Source organism: Juglans regia, chromosome 2, assembly GCF_001411555.2.
Source record: "Juglans regia cultivar Chandler chromosome 2, Walnut 2.0, whole genome shotgun sequence".
Classification (NCBI taxonomy): domain Eukaryota; kingdom Viridiplantae; phylum Streptophyta; class Magnoliopsida; order Fagales; family Juglandaceae; genus Juglans; species Juglans regia.
This window is the reverse complement of record NC_049902.1, coordinates 305,562-333,031: the sequence shown is the minus strand read 5'-3', so window position 1 is coordinate 333,031 and position 27,470 is coordinate 305,562. Positions and strand designations below refer to the sequence as shown.

The 27,470-nt window shown below is 36.5% G+C and overlaps 2 protein-coding genes across 3 annotated transcripts; one reads left to right on the top strand and one right to left on the bottom strand.

Moving 5' to 3' along the window:
• Nucleotides 1-10,563: 10,563 nt before the first annotated feature.
• LOC109000238 (CCA-adding enzyme) lies at nucleotides 10,564-18,243 on the top strand. Of its 2 annotated transcripts, none has more exons than XM_018977100.2 (14): nucleotides 10,564-10,750; nucleotides 10,898-11,003; nucleotides 11,117-11,215; nucleotides 11,488-11,585; nucleotides 12,580-12,663; nucleotides 12,819-12,952; nucleotides 13,065-13,137; nucleotides 13,223-13,268; nucleotides 13,448-13,557; nucleotides 13,660-13,767; nucleotides 13,844-13,903; nucleotides 14,416-14,477; nucleotides 17,109-17,421; nucleotides 17,866-18,243. In XM_018977100.2, the coding sequence occupies exons 1-14, from the start codon at nucleotides 10,661-10,663 to the stop codon at nucleotides 18,061-18,063; spliced, it is 1,581 nt and encodes a 526-aa protein (XP_018832645.1). In that variant the 5' UTR covers nucleotides 10,564-10,660; the 3' UTR covers nucleotides 18,064-18,243. The 2 variants fall into 2 exon arrangements, with proteins under 2 accessions (XP_018832645.1, XP_018832638.1); XM_018977093.2 differs by having other exon boundaries at nucleotides 11,114-11,215.
• Nucleotides 18,244-18,562: 319 nt separating this feature from the next.
• On the bottom strand, nucleotides 18,563-23,129 carry LOC109000282 (mitochondrial phosphate carrier protein 3, mitochondrial-like). The gene is made up of 6 exons (XM_018977112.2): nucleotides 22,690-23,129; nucleotides 20,524-20,885; nucleotides 20,386-20,429; nucleotides 19,324-19,538; nucleotides 19,102-19,226; nucleotides 18,563-18,916 (listed from the first exon to the last, which is right to left on the bottom strand). Exons 1-6 carry the CDS (start codon nucleotides 22,990-22,992, stop codon nucleotides 18,856-18,858), a joined length of 1,110 nt encoding a protein of 369 aa, XP_018832657.1. The 5' UTR covers nucleotides 22,993-23,129; the 3' UTR covers nucleotides 18,563-18,855.
• Between the last annotated feature and the right edge of the window lie 4,341 nt (nucleotides 23,130-27,470).

Genomic DNA, 27,470 nt, shown 5'->3' with positions numbered 1-27,470 from the left:
AAAGCCATTCTGGGGTGAAGCTGTTCTAGCTGTCTGTTACCTGATCAACAGATCACCTTCTGCACCATTGGAATTTGAAATTCCTGAGAAGGTTTGGTCTGAAAAAGATGTCTCTTACTCTCACCTGAGAGTGTTTGGGTGCAAAGCCTTTGCACACGTATCCAAGGAGCTGAGACAGAAGCTCGATGTCAAGTCAACTCCATGTATCTTTGTTGGATATGGAGATGAAGAATTCGGATACAAGTTATGGGATCCAGTGACAAAGAGAATTGTCAGAAGTAGGGACGTTGTGTTCCATGAAAACCAGAACATAGGAACTGAAACTTCATCAAGAGAGCTTAGTTCCGATACTCCAAATCCTGCACCATTACAGTCCGCCACAGATAATGAGGAAATGCAGGATCGAGATCCAGAAGCAGAAGAAGAAGCTCAGGGTGTCGAGCAGGGGGAGCAAGAATCCTCTCCACCAGTAGCTGGTGTACCACCACAAGGGTTAGATGGTGATGAACCTCATTTGGTTGATGAACCAAGAAGATCGGCAAGAGGCCGCCTACTGATTCCGTCGAGGAGATATCCGGAATCAGACTATATTCTGCTTACTGATGAGGGGGAGCTAGAGAGTTTCCAGGAAGTTCAAACTCATGCTGATAGAAGCCTATGGGTGCAGGCAATGCAAGAAGAGATGAGTTCTTTGCAGAAAAATCAGACCTATGAGTTGGTGAAATTTCCTGAAGGAAAGAAAGCCCTAAAGAACAAATGGGTGTTCAAGCTGAAGAAAGATGGCCAAGGAAAGCTGATGAAGCACAAGGCCAGATTGGTTGTCAAAGGATTCCAGCAGAAGAAGGGAATCGATTTTGACGAGATATTTTCCCCAGTGGTGAAAATGATGTCAATTCGAGTCATACTCGGATTGGTAGCCAGCTTGAATTTGGAACTCGAACAGATGGATGTAAAGACAGCCTTTCTCCATGGAGATTTGGAGGAGAAGATTTATATGGAGCAACCAGAAGGGTTTGCAGCTCCAGGGAAAGATCACTTAGTCTGCAGGCTGAAGAAGAGTCTCTATGGCCTCAAGCAAGCGCCGAGGCAATGGTACAATAAGTTCGACTCATTCATGATGAGTCATGGTTACAAGAGACTTGTTGCAGATCAGTGTGTCTATGTTCGAAGGTTCCAGAATGACAAGTTTGTCATACTCCTTCTTTACGTTGATGATATGTTAATCGTTGGTGAGGATAGGTCCATGATTAACAAACTAAAGAATGAACTATCCAAGTCCTTTGACATGAAGGACTTAGGCCCAGCACAGCAAATTCTGGGCATGAAGATTGTTCGTGATAGGAAAGTCAAAAGGGTGTGGCTATCACAACAAAAATATGTTGAACAGGTCATTAGACGTTTCAACATGGGAGATGCTAAGCCAGTCAAAACTCCACTTGCAAACCACTTCAAATTGAGCAAGAGCTCGTATCCTTCTTCAAAGAAAGAGATTGAAGAAATGGAAGCAATCCCCTACTCTTCAGCAGTAGGAAGCCTGATGTATGCAATTGTTTGTACCAGACCAAATATTGCTCATGCTGTAGGCATGGTGAGCAGATTCCTTTCAAATCCAGGAAAGGATCATTGGGAAGCAGTCAAGTGGATTCTCAGGTACCTGAAAGGTACATCGAATATGTGCTTGTGTTTTGGGGGAGCTAAACCAGTTTTGGAAGGCTATACAGATTCAGATATGGCAGGAGATCTGGATAGCAGGAAATCTACTTCAGGATTTCTCTTCACCTTTGCAGGAGGAGCTGTCTCTTGGCAGTCCAAGTTGCAGAAGTGTGTTGCTTTATCTACAACAGAGGCAGAGTACATTGCCGCAACGGAAGCTAGGAAAGAGATGTTGTGGATGAAGCGTTTTCTCCAAGAGCTAGGGGTTAGTCAAGAGGACTACAAGGTACATTGTGATAGTCAAAGTGCTCTAGATTTGAGCAAGAATTCAATGTACCACTCCCGCACCAAACATATTGACATCCGCTATCATTGGATACGCGAAGCGATGGAACAACAACTGTTGAAGCTTGTGAAGATCCATACGAAAGAGAATCCAGCAGACATGCTGACGAAGGTGGTTACAAGTGAGAAGCTTGAGCTATGCAGAGACATAGCTGGGATGGAGAACATATAGGTAAATGGGCATGGAGGGGGAGAATTGTTGAAGTCCATGCCCTGAGCAGTCATTGTTGACTGCTCAGCGCTTAACCCTCAACCCCCAGCGCCCAACCACCTAATGAATGCAACAATTAAATGCGTTCATACGTGAAGTAATGTGCCTATAAATTGAAGCTTCAGGCGAGAGCTTCAGACACACCCAAGGAGAAAAGAAAAGAGAGAGAGCCGAGAGAGCTCTGAGAGAAAAGAAGAGAGTTGAGTTGAGTGGAGTGTGATCCTCCTCCTCTGTAATATTTTCTTGTGTTCCACTATTTATTAGTGAAGCTCTTTTTTGTGGATGTAGGCAGTTGCCGAACCACGTTAAATTCTTGGTGTCACTGAGTGCATGAGTGTACTCTTTTATTACCGCTTTTATCCCTTCCGCTGTGTTGATTTCCTCAACACATCTTGCGGGGGGATATTGCAGAATACAATTCCTCTGCCACCTCACCAAAACAACCCGAGAGACACACAACATAATCCTCAACAAACTTGCCATCACAGATTGTAATTTGTACAGATATTTATGATAGCTTAGTCTTTCTACATTGTATAGAAAATAGATAATTTCTTCTATATATGGTTCACTGTACAGCATAGAAAAGTAAGAAAAGTTTTAGTCGAATCATTACACATCTGCGTCTTCATCCTCTATCTCTTTTGCTCTGCTTCTTCCTTCCCAGTTGCACTTATATCAAACTCAACTTATTTTTACTAAATCTGACATATATTAATAATATGAATTCATGACCCCCACCCTACCCCTCCTTTCCTTTTTCTTTCTCAAACATCCATAAATTAGTAAGACAAGCGACTATCAGGCCTTAATTTTTAAACTCGTGCATGTCATGAATATGGAAAGTTGGTGTCGTTAGTCATAATAATTAACAGGTCATGAAATCAAGGTCATGCATGTATATAGCTAGTAATGATCAGAGTTTTCTGGCAATATATCATGCGACGCCTGATTCGGTTACTTGGGTGGTTAATAATTAAGTTATATGACAATAGCTGACGTCTACAGAATGCAATAGCTAGGTAATTAGGATAACAACAATGTGGTAGGAAGTTTACACCACAAAATTAAGTTAATTATTCATATACGTATGGCTCAATTCCACGAAATAAATTAATGCATGTCAGGCCACATGATAGATCATCGATCGAGCATCGACCACGCATGCATGCACAAGGCTTCAAGACCAACGTTAATTATTATCAATGATTTACTGAAATCACTTTCGAAAGCTGCATTCAATATATTATATATACGCGGTATCTGGCATGGCCTTAAACGCGTAAATTAACATTGATCTGGACAAAATACATGCAGTATCTAACGGCTATACGTCCCTACGTAGGGTAGTACTCATGATCATCTGCAGCTAGCTAGAGAGCTTTGAGTCAAATTACGTACGTGCAAATGTGACTTCGTACGTACGTGTTTAATTTGTGATCAAGCAAATGCAAAAGGCAGTAGTAGTCAGTACTATATAATATATGTATCTGCGTGTGTGATCTTAGTTTAAAGAAATACACGATTTTGTCCACTTCTTAGCAAGGCTAGCTAGCTGCAGACACCTAATTACTGCATCCCTCTCTCTCTCTCTCTCTCCGTTTTTTATTTTTTTTTTTTTTGTGATGCTTTTAATTATAAGCTATATATTAATGAAGTACGATGGGCCTCCATTTATATGTTCCACAGTTGGCTTGTTTAGATATATATCAATAGTTCTAGTTTAACATATGTACGTGATCAATCATGATTATAAATTGATAAGAATATAGAAGAAATATTTAATCTAATTTCACGTATATAATTTAAGCAAGAAAAAATCTACACTTCTTACTAGTCACACAATTTTCACACATCACATTTTTTTAATTCTTATTATTTTTTTCTTTTATCAAATATTTAATATATAAATAATGAATAGAAGAATTGAATTAGTTTAAAAATAATAAAATAAAAAAAAAATATTAAAAAATATTAAAAAATTTAAAAAATGTGATGTATGAAAGTTCAAAGGTTGTGTAGCATTACTCTTTAAGCAATGACAAAAATGTTGAAGAAATAAAAAAGCCTTGATAAATATGTTGAAGGGATAAAAAAAACAAATTGATGAGTTGAGAGGAATACTGGAGACAAGACAGACAAGACAATACTGGTGAAGAGAATAATCACTTTTCTCTTTTCTTATTAGCAAATAAAAAGTTTCTTATATAGAATATGTACATAAATTAAAAATGCCAAAAATAGAAAAAAACTAAAAGAGACCACCACAATTGTTTGTCATGCACCCACCATTGCCTTTTTTTTCTTTTGTTCTGAATACAACAATTGCACCACCACAAGGTGCACTACCTGATGCACTATTCATCCCTTGTTGCAGGCTGCAAGTTTCTTAGTGAAGTTTGTGACTCCCCCTCAAGATGGGCATAGATGTTTAAGGTGCCTATCTTAGATGGTAGAAAATAGAAGGTGGTAGCAGGGCGGGCCTGGGTGAAGATGTCTGGCAGTTGAAATTTGGAAGCTATATGTATAAGTGTAAGAAGCATAGACAATACATTTTCCCTAACAAAGTGGCAATCCAATTCTATGTGTTTAGTCCTCTCATGGAAAACTGGATTCTTGATCAAGTGGATTGCTGATTGGCTGTCACAATACAAGAGTGCTAGCTTGGGATGGTCTATGTTAAAGTCCTTGAGCAAAGAGATTATCCACACAATTTCACAACTAGTATGAGCCAAGGCCCTACACTCTGCCTTTGCAAAAGATCGATAAATGGTGGCCTGTTTCTTGGACTTTCAATTGATTAAGGAGTCTCTAATGAAGGTGCAAAAACCTGTTATGGACCTTTTGGTTTCTAGGCAAGCTGCCCAATTAGAGTCACTAAAGGCCTTTATGTGCACAGTTGACAGTGAGGAAAGGAGAACACCTTGTCCTGTGGAGCCCTTCACATACCTTAGGACCCTACGAGTTGCAACCATGTGAATATGAGATGGCTTGTCCATGAACCGGCTAAGAATGCTAATAGCATATGTAATATCTGGTCGAGTTATGGTTAAATAAATGAACCTCCCAATTAGTCTCCTATAAATTGTTGCATCAGTTAAGAAGTCTGAAGATGAATGTGACAACTTGTGATTCATTTCTATTGGAGTCTTAGCTGGTTTGCATCCAAGCAAACCAACATCTTCAAGGATTTCCAAGCTATATTTCCTTTGACATAAGTGAATACTTGAAGCTAATCTAGCAATTTCTAATCCTAAAAAGTATTTTAGGTTGCCAAGATCCTTAATCTTAAATTGAGAATGGAGGTGTGCCTTTATACTGTCAACATCAACCATGTTAGAGCTTCCAATAATTATGTCATCAACATAAACTAACAAAGCCACAAAACATGATTTATCATTCTAGGGAATAATCTAACTAGGACTGTTGGAACCAATTGAGATCAAGGAAGAAGATAATTTTGAATACCGTTGGCGAGAGGCTTTCTTAAGTCCATAAAGGGATTTGTGCAACGTCTTACAAACTAGTCTTTATCTTTAGAGTGTGATAACTCTCCCGGAATTTGAAACCCTAGAGGCAAGCCCATTTAGATTTTTTATCCAAATCTCCATAGAGAAAGACATTGTGCACATCTAAATGGTATAAGTACCAATTGTAGATAGCTACCAATGCTAAGAAATTTCGAATTGTTGTGAGCTTGGCTACAGGGTAAAGGTTTCTTGATAGTAAAATCATTCCTTTTATGTGTAACCCTTATACACATATTTGCAACCAACAGTGGACTTACCATGGGGGGAGTGGTGACAGTCCAAGTTCCATTGTTTTCCAAATCTCTTAATTCTAAACTCGTTGTCTCTTGTCAATGTGGAGATCTCATAACTTCTTGGTAACTTTTTGGTTCATGTAATAGAGAAAGAGAAAGGGGGAGGTGTTGATGCTTCTCTCAACCACCCCATTTTGTTGAGGAGTATAGACATATCTTTTGGTGCAAAATTTCTTTAGAATTGTAGAAAATGGGTATGTCGAATTTCAGTCCATTGTCATATCTGATTTGTTTTATTTTGGCACTGAATTGAGTGTTAATCATGTGTACAAAGTTCTGCAAAGCAAGCGAGCATGGCACTAAAGTTGGATATGTCGAAGGCATATGATAGGATTGAGTGGAAGTTCCTTGAAGTTGTTTTAAGGAAGTTGGGTTTTAATCAGCAGTGGATTAAGCTTGTGATGAGTTGTGTGAATTCAGTGCATTATTCAGTGCTTTTGAATGGGAAACCAGGGAGGAAGGTGATACCTTCTAGGGGCTTAAGGCAGGGAGATCCAATCTCTTCCTACCTTTTTATTCTTTGTGCTAAATGTCTCAGTTCCTTACTGAATTCAACTAACCAGAGATGTGTTATAAGAGGGGTGGCAGTGGCTAGAGGTGGATTAAGAGTCAATCATCTGTTTGGAAGAGCTAACAAGGAGGAATGGAGACAGTGGTGTGTTCTGTTAAAGAGGTATGAGGTGGCCTCAGGCCAGGTTCTAAATAAGGAAAAATCATCCTTATTCTTTAGCACAAATACTGCTGCATTAGAAAAAAGAAACATTATTCTTGCAGTAGGTGGGGTAGTTTGCGGCTCTTATGAAGAATCTTGGGCTTACCTACTATGTTGGGCAAGTCCAAATATAACACTTTTAGAGGGATCAAGGAGAAGGTGTGGAAGAAGAAAGATAGTTGGAAAAACAGTTTTTTATCTCAAGCTGAGAAGGAGATCGTAATCAAAGTTGTGTTATAAGCTATTCCCTCTTACACTTTAGGGGTTTTCAGATTGCCTATTTTTTTGTGTAAAGAATTTAATTCTTTGTATGCTAGATTATGGTGGGGCCATAAAGAAAATTGAAGGAAGATGCATTGGTGGAACTGGGAGAGAATGGGGAGGCAGAAAACAAAAGGGGCATGGGATTTTGAGATATGGAAACTTTTAATGCTACTATGCTTGCTAAACAAGGATGGCATCTCTTGAATAATCTTTCATCTCTGGTTGCCAGAATTTATAGGGAGAAATATTTCAAATGTTCAGATTTCTTAAGTGCTAAAATTGGGATCAATCCTTCATTTATTTGGAGAATTTTTTTGTCAGCAAGATCTCTATTGGAGGAAGGGTTGCATTGGAGAGTGGGTAATGAGAACAAAGTCAAAAACTGGGGGGAGAAATGGTTGCCAACTCCTGTGACAAATCGTATACAATCCCCAATGATGAGTTAATGGGAAGAAGATAAGGTAAGCAAACTAATTGACCCAGTTACTAAGACTTGGAAGGAAGATTTGATCAGTAACTTACTCTCATAAGAGGAGGCAACTGTCATTCTTCAAATACCATTGAGTAGGTTGGGAACTTGTGATAAACAGTTTTGGGGCTATACTAAGGATGGTGTATTCACAGTGATGAGTGCATATCATCTTGGTATGGAGATAAAAAGAAGACTACAAGGGGATGCTTCAAAGACTAAAAAGAATGATGCTGTGTGGAAACAATTGTGGGGATTGGAAGTGCCTGCAGTGGTTAAAATTTTTCTTTGGAAAGCTGTAAATAATATCCTTCCTACTAAAAGTAACATTTTCAAGAAAAAGATAGGTGATTGTCCTTTTTGCCCAATATGTGGATCATGTGAGGAATCAGTGGTTCATATACTATGGAGTTGTCCTTCAGCTGCTGATATATGGGCAGAAAATAACAGTCCTGTGAAGAAATGGGCTAATGAGGAAGTGGATTACATGTCGCTTTGGATTAGAATGACTAATGACTTGAAGAAAGAGGAACTTGAGTGGATGGCAGTGATTATGCGTAGGATCTGGCTAAGGAGGAACATGTTTATTTTCGAGAACAAGTTTTACAGTCCTAAACAAGTCATTTCGATGGCTAGTGAGGGTCTGGAGGATTACAAAACAACACAAATAAGCATAATTGGATGTCGAGTAGGTGATGGTTCACATGGAGTGCAGAAGAAATGGAAAAAACCTGGCACCAACATGGTAAAGGCCAATTGGGATGCGGCTATGGATTTGAATAATAAGAGAATGAGAATGAGAATTGTGTTTAGAGATGAAGAGGGGGAGGTTCTGGCATTTGTGTGTGATGTGAAACAGAATGTAAATGACCTTGCTTTGGCTAAGAGTCTAGCCTTGTGGAGAGCCCTTGAGATAAGTAATGATCTTTCTCCCTCTTTTTCTAAACTAATATTTGAAGGAGATGCAATTGCTGTTATTAAAAAGATCAACAAGGGAGGTGAAGATCAGTCGTGGATGGGGTACATTATTAATGATATAAAACAGGTTCTTCATCATAAAGAAGGCTTGTTAGTCTGCTATGTTCCTAGAGAAGGAAATTATGTTGCTCATTTATTGGCAAAACATGCTTTATTACTTGGGGAAGAAAGGGTTTGGATCGAAGGGGGTCCTTTTGTAATCTGCAATGCTTTAGTGCAGGATAAATTGTGTAATACTGACTCAATTGAAGATATATAAAATCTTTTCTTGATTAAAAAAAAAAAATCTAGGTCCAAACCCAAGCCCGCTAATTGGGTTTCAAAATGAAGTCCAAGGTCCATCGGTTATTATCGTATTCTTTAGGTGACCCATGGAGCATTCAAGCATGCCTCTCCATTTTCATATTAATTAATTAAATAAAAAACATATTTTTCTATTCCCTAATTATTGATTAATTTGTAGTAACTAATAATAATGTTATATATAATTTCAGAGTTTGTAAACTTCGCCCACTCTTTTTAAAATATTGAAAAGTTTATTATTAAAAATAATATTTTTATCATGTAAATTTTAGATTTATCGACTTTTTTTTTTCAAATGAAGGGTACAAAATTTTGACATTTAAAATTGTAAATATTATTTCAGAAATGATATTTATAATCGTGGAATGAGCAAATATGGAGCGTATAAATATCGTGCAATCGATTTGAAAAAAAATGAGTAAATATAGAAACCATATAAAATAAAGCTATTTTTTTAAGAAAAAGTCTATTTGCACACGAGAGGAGTATCCCCCTCGTACACGGGCCTCCACGTGGACCTGAAACGCTGCGTTATTAAAAAGCTAAAAATTTTTGTTCATCTACCAAAACGTGGCAGAGTAACTACGTTATTTTAGAGTTTTTCATCTACCAAAACAGTTAGCATTTCTCGATCCTTACGAAAAATATTAAAAAGGTTCCAACTTCTTATCCTCTATGGCCTTCAATGTTTTTATCGATCTCATCCTTCAAAACCTCGATGGGGTTCTCCAAATCAGACATTTTTCAGATCGGGCTCTCTCTACAACAACCAACTTTTGCTGGGTTCCTTGTGAAATCTCGTTCTTTGGTAGTTAATGCTAGAGCGGCTATGGATAAGACTATCTATGATTTCACTGTCAAAGTAAGTGTTTCAGGGAAGAACTCTTTAATTTTCGTCTTGCTTAAATGTAAATTTTTTTGCGAATTGTGGGAGCCTTGCAAGTTCTAGTTTTGCAAGAACAGAAGGAACCCATTTCATTCTGAACGGCAAGTCTTTGTACCCGTAGCTTTTTTTTTTTATCCTTTTAGACTTTATCCAATTAGTGTTGTAAAAATGAAAGAACAATGCAATCACTCCTACAACAACTACCCAAAAAATCATTCTCAAAACAACAGTTTTTATCTAGGAAGGATTTGATTTGCTTCTGAGACCAATTTGGGTGATGGCTGGGACGAAGAGAGCTGCTGACTCTATTTCACAAGAGGGTAGATCTCCTCCTAGTGACAGGTTAGACAATTCATCAAAGTTCTTTCTTTCTGTATCTCTTAATCTCCTCGTGTTTGTTAGCAAAGAAAAGCTAGGGAAAAGGTTAAAATCATCTTATTTGGTTTCACTCTCCAATTCCGGAAAATAAAGAACTTGCAGTTAGTCAAACGAGTTAGACCATCTTTATCTGCGATATCTATTTGATTTTTTAAAAAAATTTATTTATTTAAATAATATCGGCTGACATGGCAATTAATCACTTCAGCCGATTCTGCAACAGGTACCCAACGCTGGGTACCTATAGCAGAATTGATTTTTTAATATTAAACTTTACTATTTTTCAAAATGATTACAGAATATTTACGCACTCTATGACTGATTACTCCTCTTATTTATAATTTATAATAACGCATTTTCAAACTACTAAAAATTGATACTCTGTTAATTTAACTTTTCAAAATTCGGTTTATCAAAAATAAAATAAAAAATAAAAAATCGAAATATCAGTTTAATGATATTTTTGATAATTTAGATTTTTTTTTTTTTTTGAAATCTTAATACTTTCCTAAAATCTAAAACCTCCGCTGGTTCACTCTGCTGCTGTTCTAAAACCCTACTTTGCAACGAACGAATTCCAGCCATTTTTGACGTGGCGTTTAAGCCCATTCATCACATGGTGAATCAGCTGCTCTCCCATGGCTATCTCCTGCTTAGGATTCGCATACAGACCCCATTTCTCTCTGTGTCTCCCTCTCCTTTACTGCGTCCCCCTTCGCGTTTCCAAGGTAATCCTACCCGTACTTCTGCACCCACACGTGTATACTGTATGCTTTATGTACGTATACACATACATACAGGTTAATATGTGCCTATGATTGTATGTCCCCTTTATAAGTTCTCTGTATCAGTCGTTGGCTTTCATTTCTGTTTAGCTTCGACTGCGTTCGGTGGCGGCAGTTGAGGCGTTTGAGGAACCAGAGTGTCTTACTCCAATCAAAGACACTGGTGGAATCAATTCGGTTCATGGAATAGGCAAAAGTAAATCTTTTTGCTTTCCTTGCGAATTTGGTTTTTATTTCGCTTCCGAATTTTCATGCATTTTCTTATTGCTTTATTATTTTATAATATTTCTTTCTTTTGGGGTGAAGTAGGTGGAGACTGCAAAAGTTTGAATTCTGAAGAGCTCGGAATTAGAACTTCGATGATTCCAAAGTCTACGAGAAAGGTTCTGAATGGGCTCAAGAGGAAGGGTAGCACTGTAGCACTTGGCTTATAGATGATTTTAATATAGAAGAAATTGTGAAAAAGTTACATTTTTATGCTTTTATATTTCAAAAGTTAATTTAATTTCTGTTACTTTTGTTAATGGAAACTGGTTACATTGGAGTTGCGAGCATGATTTTCTCCAAGTTAACATCATGGGAACACACTCCTGGATGCTAAATGACATTTAGAAGTCTAACCTCGGTGCATTGTATCTGCACTTGCATTTAATGCTATTATTTTATGTTTTATGTTTTAGGATTCGAGGCTTACCTGGTAGGAGGCTGTGTACGGGATTTTATCTTGAAGCGAACACCAAAGGATTTTGATATAATAACTTCAGCTGAACTTAAACAGGTTGGCCTCAATTTCTACGTTCATCCCACACTGTGATGATGCTGATGTTATAAGTTGTAACATCTTCTTTAATTTGATGCTTCTTTTACATGAAACTGTTTGTGATTTAAACGTCTTGATAATTATATACCGATTGATAAGTTTCACGAAAGGCTAAGTAGTTATTATGAATCAACTTTCAGGACAAGCTATGTGATTCAATTCTCTGTGTGCTATTTCTCAAGAGTTTTAGACTACTGGTGATTTTTTTTTTATATGTTTCAAGCCTGCTAGAAACATTTATCAATTTTTTAGGCTTATATTTGGAAGTGCCTTAAAACCAAAAGTTTTAAGAAAAGATTTCATTTATGAGTACAGATTGATTGAGTCACTGCTACTGCCAAGTCAATAACAATTGTGGAAAATTTAATAAACATGCTTGCCACAAAAAAAGGAAAAGAAAAAGAAAAAAAGGTAAAGAAAGTGGATTCTATTATTGTGTGTAGTTCTAAAAACCGGCATATGTGTGTGAGTGAAGAAAAACCAGGTAACTTAGATGAGAGTTGAGCAAGGAATGGCCTACTTAAACCATGATCTTCCTGGTTTAGTGTTTCTGTACATATTTTATATCAAAGTCTAGAGATGTTGGTTTCTGCTTGGATAAGGGCATGCAGAACAGATGGCAGACTGAATAGTAGAAGAGTAGTATATAGTGATATTCAGTTTTATCCAAGAGTATGATGATGCTTCCATTTTGGCACATGAGATTGGTATCAATATCTAATTATTGCATAAAGTATTTCAGCATAGAGGATTATGAGGTTTCCCTTTGAAATCATGGCATCTAAGAAACTCTTTATTTATTTATTTTTTTTATGGTCAATATTCAATTCGAAAACTGATTTAAAGCTGCAATGCTCATTGTTCTTCAAACCTATATTATGAGTGCAGTATCACAAGAAAATCGATCATTTGGGATTTAACAAACAATTATGAATGTTGGCCATTTTTTCAGGTTATTAGAGCATTTTCATGTTGTGAAATTGTTGGCAAAAGGTTTCCCATATGCCATGTGCACATTGACAATACCATTGTGGAGGTTTGTTATTTTCGTATCATCCCGGTTTGTCTTTTATCTAGGGGTGAGAAATTTGGTTAGTTTGGTTTAACCGTTAGGGCTGTCTTAGCGACTAAATATTATCTGAGGTTTTTTTGTTGTTGTTTTGATATAACTTAATTGTCTATCCAAATTAGGTTTCAAGTTTTAGCACCTGTGGACGAAAGTTTGAAAAGAATTTGAGTGATAATTTTAATAGACCTGCTGGTTGTGACGAGAAGGATTATATTCGTTGGAAGAATTGTTTGCAGCGGGACTTTACAATTAACGGGTTGTTAATAAGACCCTTGTAACCTTCCATTTTTACAACTTGACATTCATTTTTTTTTGTTTTTTGTTTTTTCCTTTCTTTTCATGATATTAATGTGTCCTCTGTATTGCAGGTTGATTTTTGATCCATATTCGAGAATAGTTTATGACTACACAGGAGGAATAGAAGATATTAAAAAAGCTAAAGTGCGCATGTATTTCTTAACAGTTGTGGTTTCCTGAATCTATATGATGATGTACGTTATCCTCATTTACTCTTCTATGGGCATAGGTTCGAACTGTGATTCCTGCAAGTTCTTCATTTCAAGAGGATTGTGGTACGATAGTCTGCAGTATTGCCTATTTACAATTTACCACGTAACATGGACACTTCTTTCTTTCTTTTCTCTATTATGTGAAGAGGTTTGGGGAGTAGGGGTGGTCACTCACACATAAACATTATGGACACTTTCACATGGTTGCCAAGAAAATAATGTCTAACTGCTTATCTCTGCAGCTCGCATTCTGCGTGCAATAAGAATTGCTGCTCGTTTAGGATTTCGTTTTTCAAGGGAGACAGCTCATTTTGTTAAACATTTATCTTGCTCAATATTAAGACTTGATAAGGTAGTTGAAGAGGCCTTACTTTCTCCCTTTGTGGCATTCTCTTGTAATTACCTTGCATGAAACTGTTCTTGGCTAACTTATTTCTCATTTCAAAATGTTTAGGCTAGGCTTCTGATGGAAATGAACTACATGCTAGCCTATGGATCTGCTGAAGCTTCTTTGAGACTATTATGGAAATTCGGACTCTTAGAAATACTTCTACCCATTCAGGAATAGTTTCATAGTTAAACTTCTTTTGCTACTTGTTACCAATGAATTACAATTTTAACATAGCTTCATATTGCAGGCAGCTTATTTTGTTCACCATGGTTTCCAGAGACGTGACAAGAGATCTAACATGCTTTTGGTAACTTCAATGACTTATTCTTTGATCATATGCTTCTTTCTTTGTAAGAATATGAAATAAGTTTTTCTGTAGGAAAAATACTTGAAAACATGGTTCTTAGAAGTTTACACATTCTTGCTTCTACATTGTTCTACGAATATCATAAACTAACAACTCAGCAAGGGTTTACTTCCTCCACATAGCGGGGCCTTGATTTCATTTTTAACAAGATTTATGAGGCTGCCTTGTACATATCTTTTAGAAGTTTTGAGGCTCTTGTATTGCCACTAATGATACTGCATCCTGGATGTATGTATATTGCTTTTCTTGTAACTTAATTATTCATGCATGCTCTGAACACTACCATTCTGATGCATTAATAGAGAGGATTTGAAGTCTATATTCTACGTGTAGATATATTGAGTAATGGTTTTTAGTTGGTATCAGAATATCTACTATTTAGGTATAATTAAAGGGGGCCTGGAACCCGACCAACATGAAGTTGACCCCGTTTTCTGGTATTTCATCTGCAGTCTCTGTTTTCTAATATGGATAAACTCCTGGCACCTGATCGGCCATGCCACAGTAGCTTATGGTAAGATCTTTATCTAAAGCAAAGACTTATTTGTTTTCTTAATTTTTTAATCCATATTTTAGTCATAAAATAATGACCCAATGCTTGAAAATGTTCTTCAAATGGTTTAAATGCTTTTAAACATTAACCTATCATATATTTTTCTCTATAGTCTATGATATATCAATATGTGTTTTTAGTTATGAGCAAAGTTTATGTATACTTCTCCTTCAAGTTAGTTATCAAAAAAATATTTCTACTTCAAGATCTTTGCCAAATATAATTAGTAGATCACAGAGAAAATTACTCCTAATAGCTTATAAAAAAAAAAATATATATATATATATATAGGAGCTGAGCACTTTCCAGTAGAATATAGATTTAGCCCGTGAGACATCCCCACGTGGTATTTCTAAAGTTCTAGGCCCTCTTCAGCACTGCTGTTCATAAATCAAAGTTTACAGATTCAATGCAGAAGCTGCCATTTCTTTTTTCTTTTGGTTTATCATTTGCAATAGAATCATATAGAGAGTCAGTTTTGTTATTTGAAATGTTTTTTAAAAATACTTTTCCTTTGCTTGCCACATAATTTTCTAATGTGACGAGTTTAGTCCGGCAAAAATACTGTTTGGCAGTACAATATAGCAAATATATATTCATTCCATTGCCGACTAGGTCGTATTGTTTTAAGCAATGAACTTGTGGTCGTTCATGTCTCAAGGTGGATAAATAAGTGTGACTTAATTCTCATCAAGGGTTTTTCCTGTAAATAATCTAGACTCATCAAGGGATTTTTAATTTCTTTTTATAATGAAATGTTTCCTGGGACAATTCAGTAACTTTATTCTAGTCATGGCATTTGATTTTGTGAACATTATTTTGCTTTTCCTTAGGAGGTGAGCAATGTGACCCAAGTAGACAATGATATAAACCATTAGTAGTATCATCTCTCTCTCTCTCTCTCTCTGAAATTTTATCCCCCTTCTCTCTAAATCCTTACACAAACTTTTGATAAGTAAAATCCTTACAACCTTCCCCTATTTGCTCCAATTGGAGGGCTTGTCTCCTCCCTCCTCTCCCTCTCCCCCTCCCACAAGCCCTTGTCCATAGTTTCCTCATTATTTTCATTTTCTTTTCCTCTAGGGGTCTGTTTGTTTTGCTGTAAAACGATTTCTGGACATTGAAACGCTATATGCAGCCATGCCACTATGCTTTTCACCTACCGATTTTCAAGACAACTCGGAGTGCCACCAAAAGATAGGCGCCTATGTCATGTGAGCTTCATGAGCTACTGCATATTTGGGCCTCCAAACAGCGCATGTTAGGCTAGCTTCTTGAGCCACCATTTCACGGTCGGCACTGCTGGACTCCTTGACTTCGTCTATTGGTGCTTAAAAGATGGCACCCAAACATGTCTTTGCTTAAAGAGGAGCTGCAGAAAACTTTTTTTTTGATAAGTAAGAAGAAATATATTAGATCAGAAAAAGGGCAAGGCCCAAGTACACATGGGTATACAGAAGTGCCTAGGTACAAGTTAAGGACTGTGAAAAGCAGCATAAAGATCGTGGAAAGAAGTGCCATTCAGTACAATAGAAGAGGCCCAGACTAATAAAGTATGATAAAAAAAGTCCCTAAGCCCTGACGGTGCATGCTCCTACTCCTCAAAACAGCGACTATTCCTTTCGTTCCAATTGCACCACATTAGACAAAGAGGCACCATTTTCCAAATGACTGTGATCTGTCCCATACCCCGGAGTCCTCTCCAACTTGCCAAAAGTTCTTTCACACTTCTAGGCATTGCCTATGCCATACCTAGCCTTGTGAAGATGTCATCCCATAGAACCTTAACTACTTCGCAATGAAGGAGTAGATGATCTGCTGACTCACTATCGTGTTTGCACATAAAACACCAGTCTGTTAGGTAAGAGGCCACGCCTTCTTCGTTTATCTATAGTCAGAATACTCCCGTGGGATGCTAGCCAAACAAAACAAGCCACTTTTGATGGAGCTTTAATTTCCAAATGCAGGAGCTGCAGAAAATTATCCTTAAATCTTCTGTCATTTGTCTTTTCTTGCCCCACATGCCGGCTCAAAGTGTCCTTGGTTTGCCTTCGTCAATTGAGGCCGTCTGATTCTCTCTTTCTATGTTTTTACTTTCACTAATCAAGTGTTTGGAGGAAGAAGATGTGGAGATCTCTATCGACAACACCAAAATAGCATACTATAGTTCCCCTTTCTTGGATGTGGCTTCAAATTGCATTAGTCCACCAGTTGAACTACATGCAAACCGCTATTTTAGCAGTCCCCTCAGGTCAGTCAAGGAACATGGGCTCCAATTCAATTATTTGGATCCATTGCCCTTTTTTACTTTATTTGCCTGCATTGCGTCCACAGTAACAGGGTTTTTGTTAGAGTTTCCCACCCTCCTCTTGTATTCTTAACAGGGTTTTGGTGGGGTGAGAGAGAGAGAGAGAGAGAGAGAGTCCATGTATATTTACATTTACATTACTTGGAGTACACATTTTGAACTTGTTAATATATATATATTTTTTTAACTTGAACAAAAGATTGTATATTTACATACATGGAAATAGTTACAAGCTGATCAGAAGTTGGACAAAGGAAAGACTCATGATGGGTTTATGTTTTCAGGGTTGGGATCTTAGCATTCCATATGGCACTGTCTGAACAGCCTATGGATCCTGTGGTGGTTGCTGCATTTGGCCTTGCGGTCCACAATGGTGGAGATATATTGGAAGCAGTAAAGATAGCTATGAAAATCACGACACCACATGATGTTAGCTTTCATGAATTATCTGAACAACAGAATCTTGACTCCCAGGCATTAACAGATGCAGTGATGGATCTCACAGCATCTGTTAAACTTGCACTCTGTAACATGACTGATGAGCAATTTGTATCTCAGGCAATGGAGGGTTACCCTCAAGCACCTTATTCAGATCTGGTGAGTATTTTCTTTCTTTCTTCTATTTTTGTTTTTATTTCTGTCCAGTTTTAGGTAATCACTTACATTAGGCTGTCAGACTCGGTCTACCAATAGGGCATCACCCATGGACTTGAAGTGAAAATAATAGTTTCATCACTTCTAGCAGTAGTACAACCTCTAGTTTCAAGCTTTTGAAATTAAATTACAGGACCTTTTTGTATGCAACCAAGGAAGATCCTTTGTCACAAGTTAGGATCTCGTTGGATCTTATTCCAAGTTAACTACCACCACCAAGAATGACAATCTGTTAGGCAAAGGATGGTCTGAGACTTCTCAGTTTTTTTAGGTCTTGTTTTCTTTTTTTAATATTGTTACATCTTGAGGAACTTGATGTATTTGCCTCATCTTGGTTGATTGGGAAATCCTCTAGATACACCTGATGTTTTGAATCTCGATTTGCAGGTATTGATCCCATTGGGATTATATTTGAAGGTATGCAGGATTTTTGAGAGTGTGAGTGAGGGTGGTGAGAAGGGATTTGTGGCAAAGCAAGGCAGCAAGATTGACTATGAGTTATTGGCTCTGGGGGGACTTCAAGAAGTAAGGCACGTTTTTGCAAGAATTGTATTTGATACGGTTTACCCTATTAGACTGAATTGACAGTATGGTCATATATAAATAATGAAATAAAAGCTTTTCAATCATGCTATAAGCTGGTGTATTGTTGCTCTTTAGTAATATTGTTAGGAAGGACCTAATCGCCTTGCAGAGTTTTTTAACCTTACTTAAAAGATGATTTGGGATATTTGGCAAAGACTCAAATTGAGAACATTGAATGAAGCCTTCTGGTCGAGGAGTTATGCCCTTAACACCACATTTGAATTTTGTATAAATTATAACCTCTAATATTTGCCGTAAGGTCTTCCATTCACCCTAATGGAGTTTCTTAATTAGTGGATTTCATAGACAACGTTTTGAGTATTCTATTGGAAAAATAATCTTGGGTGCCTTAAAAGTATAATTACTGTGGAACCTGCCTGGCCAGAGAACACAACGATCCTTACTGTGTACATGAGAAGATGGCAGGGGAAACAACTTTTTTCTCTTCTCAAGGAAAATGAGCACAATTCCAAATAGGGAAGTTTAAAATACAATGCAATTGCAAAAAATGTGATTCCAATTACCATGTCCACACACGCACATGTATGTATGTATGTATGTCTTAATACTATAAGAGGAACGTGATCCTCCAACTTAGCCAATTACTAAATAAACACAGATTAGTTCAAGGACGAAATCAAAACCATCCCTAGAGGGATGAAGAATTCGAACAATATCTGGTTTTAGAATAGAATACTTCCATAGCAGGCATCAGCAACCCCAGTAAACGATCTGTCAATGAAGAGAATGCAAAGGCTTTACTAACATTTGTCTGTCGACCAGCATCTAAATTCACACCTTTGCAAGCTCAGTAGCGGCAACAGGAGCAGGAGAAACACCACCAGTAGTTGGACTAAAAAGAACAAGACAAACGTCATGATTGAATAATAATCATTTTTTTTTATAAGTGATTGAATAATAATCATAGGGAACGAATTTCCTACATACAGACCATTCAAGGATGCTAGAGAACACAACGAATGTAGCAGATCAAAGTATAAAATAATCTCGGGAAATGAAGCGAGGGAAGAAACTTACAGTCCAACAAAAACTTTGAAACCATCATAAATCATCCATTGGGCTCCCGTAAGGGTTCCAATCATGACTATACGAAGAGGAAGGCCACGGGTAAAAAGACCCCACAACCCGAGATTTTTCACAGCCTGCAATGGATAAATACGACAAATAAAGTGAGCAAATGAGGAGAACATATATATAGGCACACTAAACCATGATGTTTTGTGCAAAGAATTCACGCACATCACCAACAGTAGCACCCTTGGCATTGTTGAGGAAAGACACCAGGTTGTCAGCTGGGTGTGATACGAAAGCACAGAATACACCAGCCACATATCCACCAGCAAAGCTCACCCCAAGTTGAAAAGATTTGCTGCACTGGTCTTTTGGGGTTGGGATGGCGTGCTTGTACAGCATCTCCACAATAGTCTCGAAGGATGCGAATTTCATCATGGTATCTGCAAGACACCAACTCCGATCATCAGAAACTTTCTAAAAAGGGAATTAGCAAGATTCATCTTCATGCAACCAAGCCAATTACATAAATGTAGATTGATAGAGACAAGGACTAATAAAGTTCTATAGTTGCTGCTGCTACTCTTTTGACACAACAATCATGACTCAATTCCCTTGGTCAGGCTTCACTGGGACATACATTAATTAGCAGTTGTTTGGTTTTTTTGTTTTTTCAATGAGCAAGTTGAATACAGAAAAGACACTATAGAGCTGTGGCGTGTCAAGAATGGAGTTGGGGCAGAGAAAAACTACCGAGAGAGAGGAATGGTGAAAAACTTAGAAGCAACGTGTATTGACCAGGGCGTACAAAACTCAAATAAAGCTTTGTACTAACGAACATCTTGCAAACTATGCTAGCTCTAACGAACTAAAGATAATTTATTTATGTTAATTATAATATGGGGTTGAAAATGAAGTTTGGGTTGAAAATGTAGGGCAGGACGATTAGAATGCTTCCAATGTCTATTTTGCAAGATGTACGCAATGAGATTGACATTTATCTGAACAGTTTTCTATGATAAAGCATCATCTATGAGGATCCATTGGATATGCTTGATAATGGGAGAAATTTTTGTGATCATTTTGAATCGCCATTATGAAATCTAGTGAATAGCTTTATGAGATCAGTGTAGTTGCACAGAGCTCAAAGTTTAGTATTCATGTAATTAAAAACATTAACGTCCAAAGACCAACAAAACTAAATTTTCTTTCAGTTAACCGGTAAAAAACAAAGCATATCACCAAAACAGTACCAAAGTAACATGAAAATATGGAAATGCTTCCCCTTACATGGAATCTGACGTCCCCAAAGAGGAACAAGTCCTTTGTACAATCTGCACAAGCAAACATAAATATAAATTAAAGTTCCAAATGTGAGAACATAGTTACCACATAACAAAACTGAAGTGTTTAATACAAGTTCCATACCCAAGGGCTCCTTCAGTCTTGATGAACTTGGGAAGTCCGTCTGACAAACCTCGGGCAAACCCAGGCTGAGTTTGGACACGAACTTTCACAGCCTCCATGGGGCAGAGGGCAACATCAGCAATCACTTCGGCAGAAGCAGAACCAGCAAGATAGATCAAGGTTTTGTACTTGGTTGCATACTCAGGCCCGGCAATGTCCGAGTAGTACTTCTTAAAAAACTCGTAAAGTCCATATTTGCAGGCGCCCTGCGCACTGTAACCTAGAAAAGTGGGCACCCAACCCTTGAAGAAACCTCTAACTCCCTGCTCCTTGAGCAAAATGCCAAATCCAGACGAGATGCTCTTATATTTAGCTGGGTCAATCTGCAAGATTTCATAAAATAATCATGGTTCAATTCTTCCAATGAAAGTGAGGATGCATACAAACGTAATGTATACATTTTCTTAAGGGAAATTCTAGTACCACCCTCGTATCCCATTTCTATCATAGTATGATGAGCTGGCATTATACATCCATTATTGAATTTTTCTTTACAAAAAAATAAGGGATGATCCAAAGTACTACGTTTAATATAATGAAACGAAAGTGTGATGGTTGTGATTGGTAGCATTAACTCGTTTTAACTATATATACACTTGAACCGAATTAACTGAGGCGTAGTAATTTTTAACTATTCAGAATCGGCGGCCACATGGATCCTCTTTTCCAACTAATTTGGAAATTGGATCCGCTATCATGTGTATGTTTTCCTGCTCCGGTATTGGAATATTAAGAGTACGTTGACATCGAATATAGGTAACGAATCGTAGTTTGATACCATACTAAATGCAGTAAAGGTGTTTGACGGAAGGTCTAGAAGAGAATATGATTTGCACCAATTCTGTTAATGATCCTCATTCCCCCATATCTCTGTGTACAGACTCGTAATGGTATATATAGACTCTCATTTACATTGCAGTGAATAACAGAAAAGGGTTCTAGAATAATCTTGAAATTACAATCAGTTATTCCTTGTTAATAACGTGGCTAAGAGGTGATTTATCTACTGTGCGTCCAGAGAGCTTTGCATGACCATGTTTATCCTTGGCTGAGTCATTTGTTGAAGATGCCTTAATATAGGAAGATGCAGTTACGTCACCGGGACTTCAAAATGTGGCAAATCTACCCGTTAACCTAGAGGGAAAAATAAAGACAGGGTCTTAGCAGCCGCTGCCTTTAGAAAGTTCAAGGGGAGACGGTCGCATTTCAAAGTTTTGGGAGACCCAATTTTTCTGCACATTTTGATGAGTTTAACGCGTACCTCTCGAGCCCACCAACCAAAATATTTTAGAATCATTGCGTATAAGGTTGAAAGCTGCTATACCCCTATTCTCGTCGGCTTGGCAAAATAAAAGTTTCGTTAAAATTTGTATAATTGATGTCAAAAAATTTTATATTAAATTAGATAAATTTAAAATAATTTAAATTTTTATTACAGTGATTGACTAAAGATAGAAAATTATAATTAATTTAATAAATATTAAAATATTAGTTTCTCACTCAAAATAAAATATTATTTGGTTTGTAATTAAGATATTTAGATAGAAATTTAGATGAATTTAATCAAATATTTTTTATCATTAGCATTAAATAATTTTGAAAATATGATTTTTTTTAATATTAATTTAATTAAAATATAATTATTATTAATATTTAATTATTAGAGTTATAAAATGTGATAAAAATAAATTAAATAAAAAAATTATTAAATTAATAATATTTTATTATTATATAGAGAGTGAATAGATAATTTAATATAGATATTGAATTTAAATAAAAAAAAAAAAAAAAAGTGATATTGACTAAATGTTAAAGATAAATTTGGTGAAGTCAAATGAGAATGCTTAAAAGCATACCGTCAATTCCAAATACAAATTGGCATCTACTCGGGGAACAAAAAATGCAAATCTGCTTCCTTTCTCATATTCATTTAAAAGATTGATGCTAAATATAATAATAACTCAAAAAATAAGATTGATTTTTACAAGGTTACCCTATTAATAGAAAATTATGAGTCTTCCAAACAAAACAGAGAAAAAGATCATCGAGTGAAGTAGATGCTTAGTATAAATAAGTAAATAATTAAATTTTGAAAAGAAAAATAAATGAAAGCTAGCGATGAATGACCTGCATGTTGCACTTGACGACATCAAGAGGAGTAAGGGCCGTGTGGGTGAGGCCACAGCTGAGGGTCCCGCCGGCCGTGCATGCGGCGTAGAAAGCCGGCGAGTACATCTCGATCTTCTCCTTCGGTGCAGGAACAACGAAACTCTTCGACGAAGATGAAATTGGCGGTTGTGCATGACGATTCGTCGCCCTCGTCGTCGTCAAGGTTTCAAGATCGAACAGGCTTGTTTTCTTCGATAATGAAGGAGAAGAGTAGAGGAAGCTTGGGATAAGAGATTTGCGAGATTCGTTTGGAAGAGACATTTTTGCAGTTTCGCTTCGGTTTCTCTTCTCTCTCGCGCGCTCGCTAACTGGCTTTCTCAAATGTGTTTGGAGCGCGAGAATCGAAAATGAAGGGTTATGTTTCAAAGCCCTTTTCCAAGCTTTGCGCCTTTTTTTAATAGTTCGTTGCTCTTGTTTTTGCTTTGTTTACGGCGTTGACTTGGACTCTTCTGTGTCTTGTCTGCACAAACTTTTATTTGTAAATTTAATATTTAATACATTAAATTAAGCGTACCGACTATATTTAATATTATTTTATTAATTATAATAATATTATACATCATATTTTTATTTTATTTTTATCTTATTAAATAAGATGAGATATATTTATTATTATTAAATTATAAATAATTATTTAATAAATAATTATTTAATTATAATAAATATGATATATCTTATTTAATTAAATAAAAGTGAAATGATAATATAATTTATAAATTTTTTTAAAAATTATATTATATAAATATTTTATTATTATTAAAAATAGATTTAAAAAATAATAATAAAGTGTGTCGGTCTTTGCTGATATTTTAAAGCTGACAAACTTGGACCAAGAAATCAGAGGCAGTTGGAAAGTAGTAGACGATGGCGGCGAATATTATTTGAAAGTAGAATCGTGGTTGGCAAGCTACGCAACCTTTAAAGAATATGGTAGTTTACAATTGTAAGGCAAGATCATCAACCTAATATGTAGGTAAGCACGGACGTGTGTGTATATATAGCAATGCTACACAATTTTTCTATTCTACATATATTTTCTCTCTCTCTTTACATAAAATATAATATATAGTGGTTGTATAAATAGTAAAAAATTATGTAAATTTTTTATATATATGTCTATTTTGCCTTTTTCTCACTAAACACGACTCAATTAATTTGCTAAGAGAAATGATAAAGTTATTGTTCTATGATAACTTGTTTACACCTATGTTATAAATTAATATTATTTTAAATTTTATTTTAATTTTAGTTTTTGATTTGATGGGTTTAAATTTAATAGAAAATATTATTCTATTTAAAGTTGTATATAAATTGTGAATGATTAGTAAGCCTATCACTACTCAATTTGCAACCACCAACTGTGCAAGCAAATCTACCGTATTACGTCCCACAGAACATACATTAGTACTAGCTTGATCACTATTTTTCAATATCGTTACTATCATACATGTATCACCATAGGTATATGTGCATGATGAAAATATCATTATGAGTTATCTATATGATACTACTATTGTCACAATAAATACGAGGATAAGTCATTTTAGGGGCACCCATATCTACCAAAAGCTAATGTAATAATGTAACCATAAAAGGTCAGATGTAGTGTTAGCAAGAGCAAAATACTCAAATTCTATACTAGAGTAAGCAACAACAAATTGTTTCTACTACGCTAAGAAATTAGAGAAGTTCCTAGTAAGAAGCAATAACTGGTGGTAGATCAACGATCAGTGGGATCTCCAGCTCAATTAGCGTTAGAATAAGCCCGAAACTAAATATATGAGTGTGAGGAAAACTAAAGTCCATGAAACAGAGTTCCCTTGATGTAATGCAATATATGAAGAATGACAACATAATGGGTAGATCGATGAGCACTTATAAATTGGCTAACCAAATGTACCGCACAGAAAATATATGGTCATGTGATGATGAGATAAATAAGACCACCGACCAAACTATCTATAGAGAGTAGTATCAGAAAGAGGCTCACAATCGGTGGCAAGAAGCTTGACATTGGTGTGTCTTACTATCAGTCAAACCAGTCCGAGAAAGCAAATTAAAAGCATATTTAGATTGAGATAGGTGATAACCATATGTGTCAAAAGTAACCTCAAGTCCAAGAAAGTAGTTGAGTCCAGCCAAGTCCTCCTCAAAATTCTAACTCAGAAAGGTTTGAAGTCTTTGTATCCCAAAAATGGCATCCCGGTGATATCATCTAGTCAACATATAGAATGATGATAATAATACCAACATTAGTGGTCCAAAAGAACAGTGCATAGTCATGTTAGCTACGAGCAAAACCTTGTTAAGCGACCACAAAAATGGATTTGGCAAACCACACACAAAAAGCTTGATTGAAACCATAAAGAGTACAACAGAGGTGATAGACTTTGTGAGGAGGATGCCATAGCCAGTTGGAGGTTGCATATATACTTATTCAACAAGATTATTATTCAAAAAAATATTCTTGACATTTATCTGAAGTAATTTCTATCAATGAACTACAACAACTACAAGCAAAGATCTAACAAAAGTAATTTGTGTAACAGATGCAAAGATTTCCCTATAGTCAATAATTTATTCTTGGGCAAAACCCTTGGCAGCAAGGCAAGCCTTGTATTGCTCCACTGATCCATATGCGCAAGTCTTATTTTTGTATATCCACTTGAGTCCAACCATAGTTTTTTCAAGAGGCAAATCTACTAAGTTCCAAGTATGAGTTTTGGTGAGTGGATCTAATTCATCTGACATGATTTTTTACCAAAGAGGATTAGAGCTAGCTTCATGATAAGTGCAAGGCTCATGAAGAGCAACAAGAGCATAAAAATAGTGGTAATCTTGGGCAAGGCTTATGAAGAGCAACAAGAGCATAAAAATAGTGATAATCTTGGGCAAAATCCTTGGCAACAAGGTGAGCCTTGTATCGTTCCATTGATCCATCTACACGAGTCTTAATTTTGTATACCCACTTGCATCCAACTTCAGATTTTCCAGGAGGCAAATCCACTGAGTTCCAAGTACGAGTTCTGGTAAGTGCATCTAATTCATTTGACATGACTTTTTTTATCGAAGAGGATCATAACTAGCTTCATGATAAGTGCAAGGCTCATGAAGAGAAGCAAGAGCATAAAAGCAATGATAATCTTGGAGATGTGCAAGAGGTGCTCTTACCCAACTAGAGTGGTTTTGTTCAAATACCTGGGAGGACTCTAGGACATGTGATGTAGTTGGAGGATCATCATACTCATAAGGCATATCAGGAGGGGCCATAGCCAAACTATCTGATGAGCTAGACGGCTTTGCAATGAAGTCATGGATGGAATTGATGAAAATGTTACAAAAAATATGTGAATATCGTGAAAGTGAAGAAAAGAAACAATAAATACTGGTAAACATCCTATGTTCCAAGAATGTCACATGACGAAAAACATGAAGATGTCTACAGATGGAATCATAACAACATTAACCGTTTTGTGAAATGCCATAAACAAGAAAACAACATTACCGAGAACGGTTCAAGTTCAGTGTGTTCATGTGAAGGCAAAGTGACAAAACAAGCACATCAAAAGACATGGAGCAAAGAGTAATTAGGGATTTTACCATAAAAAAACTCAAAAGGTATTTTGTTGTGAATAAGTTGTGAAAGAATCTGATTGATAGTATATATAGCTATGAGAGCAGTTTCACCCCACAATCGTTTAGGAATAGAGGCAGAGACAAGAAGAGTATGTACAATATCTAAGATGTGTTTGTGTTTTCTTTCAGTACGTTCATTTTGCTGAGAAGTATAGGAACAAGAGCGTTGGGAGATGGTTCCATGTTGAGATACCATGAGACTTACCTGAGGTGACAAACAACACAGTAGAGGATCGAGAAAAACCTAGTGAATTAGTGCCTCAGCATTAGCCACAGTCAGAGCAAAATGGTGAGATGGAGTCTGAGAAGTAGACGCAGATGCAAATGGAGCAACCATGGCAGCCTATGGAGTGGAAGCCCATTGATTTTGGTATTGTAAATTGAGGCACTCATTGATGAAGTGACCAGTCTTTTGATAGTATTTGCAGAAAACTGACTTGACAGCAACTGTTCAAGTGAGCAGCTAGATGAAGGCTTGGAAACACTCGCCACAACTATATTTAGAGATTGTGTTTTCATGGTAGAACAACAGTTTTCTTCAAATATGAGCTCAGAAACAGTAGCCTTTACAGTTGGGAGAGGTGTGTGATGCAAAGATAAGCCCAAGTTGGCTCGAAATTCTCATGAAGTGCCATAACAAAATGCATACACTTTCGATAATCAAAATATGTGCAAACAATTCTATTTCTTGAGGGCCCTTCAGTTGAGGATTTATAGTAGATAGTTATTCCCAAATAGTATTTGCTTGAGAATAAAAATCAGAATTAAGATGACCTAATTTTTTATGCATTTGATAAACTTTAGTATCAATTTGGAACTCCAAGGAAGCATCATGAGTGTAGTTGTAGGGATGTGCTAGAAAATGTCAAGCAACTTTTGCATTTACAAGCCTTGGAAGCACACAATGAATAGAAGGAACTGAAGTGTTGATAAACTAGGAAAGTATCTTACAGTGCATACTATCCTAATCTTCAAGACGTGAAGTAAAATCTTCTTCCGTCTCACCATCATTAGGCTTAAGTGGAGAGATTTTGCTAGATACATAACCCTACAATCAATGCCCTCATAGTAAAACCTCCATATCTTAGGCCCACATATTGTAG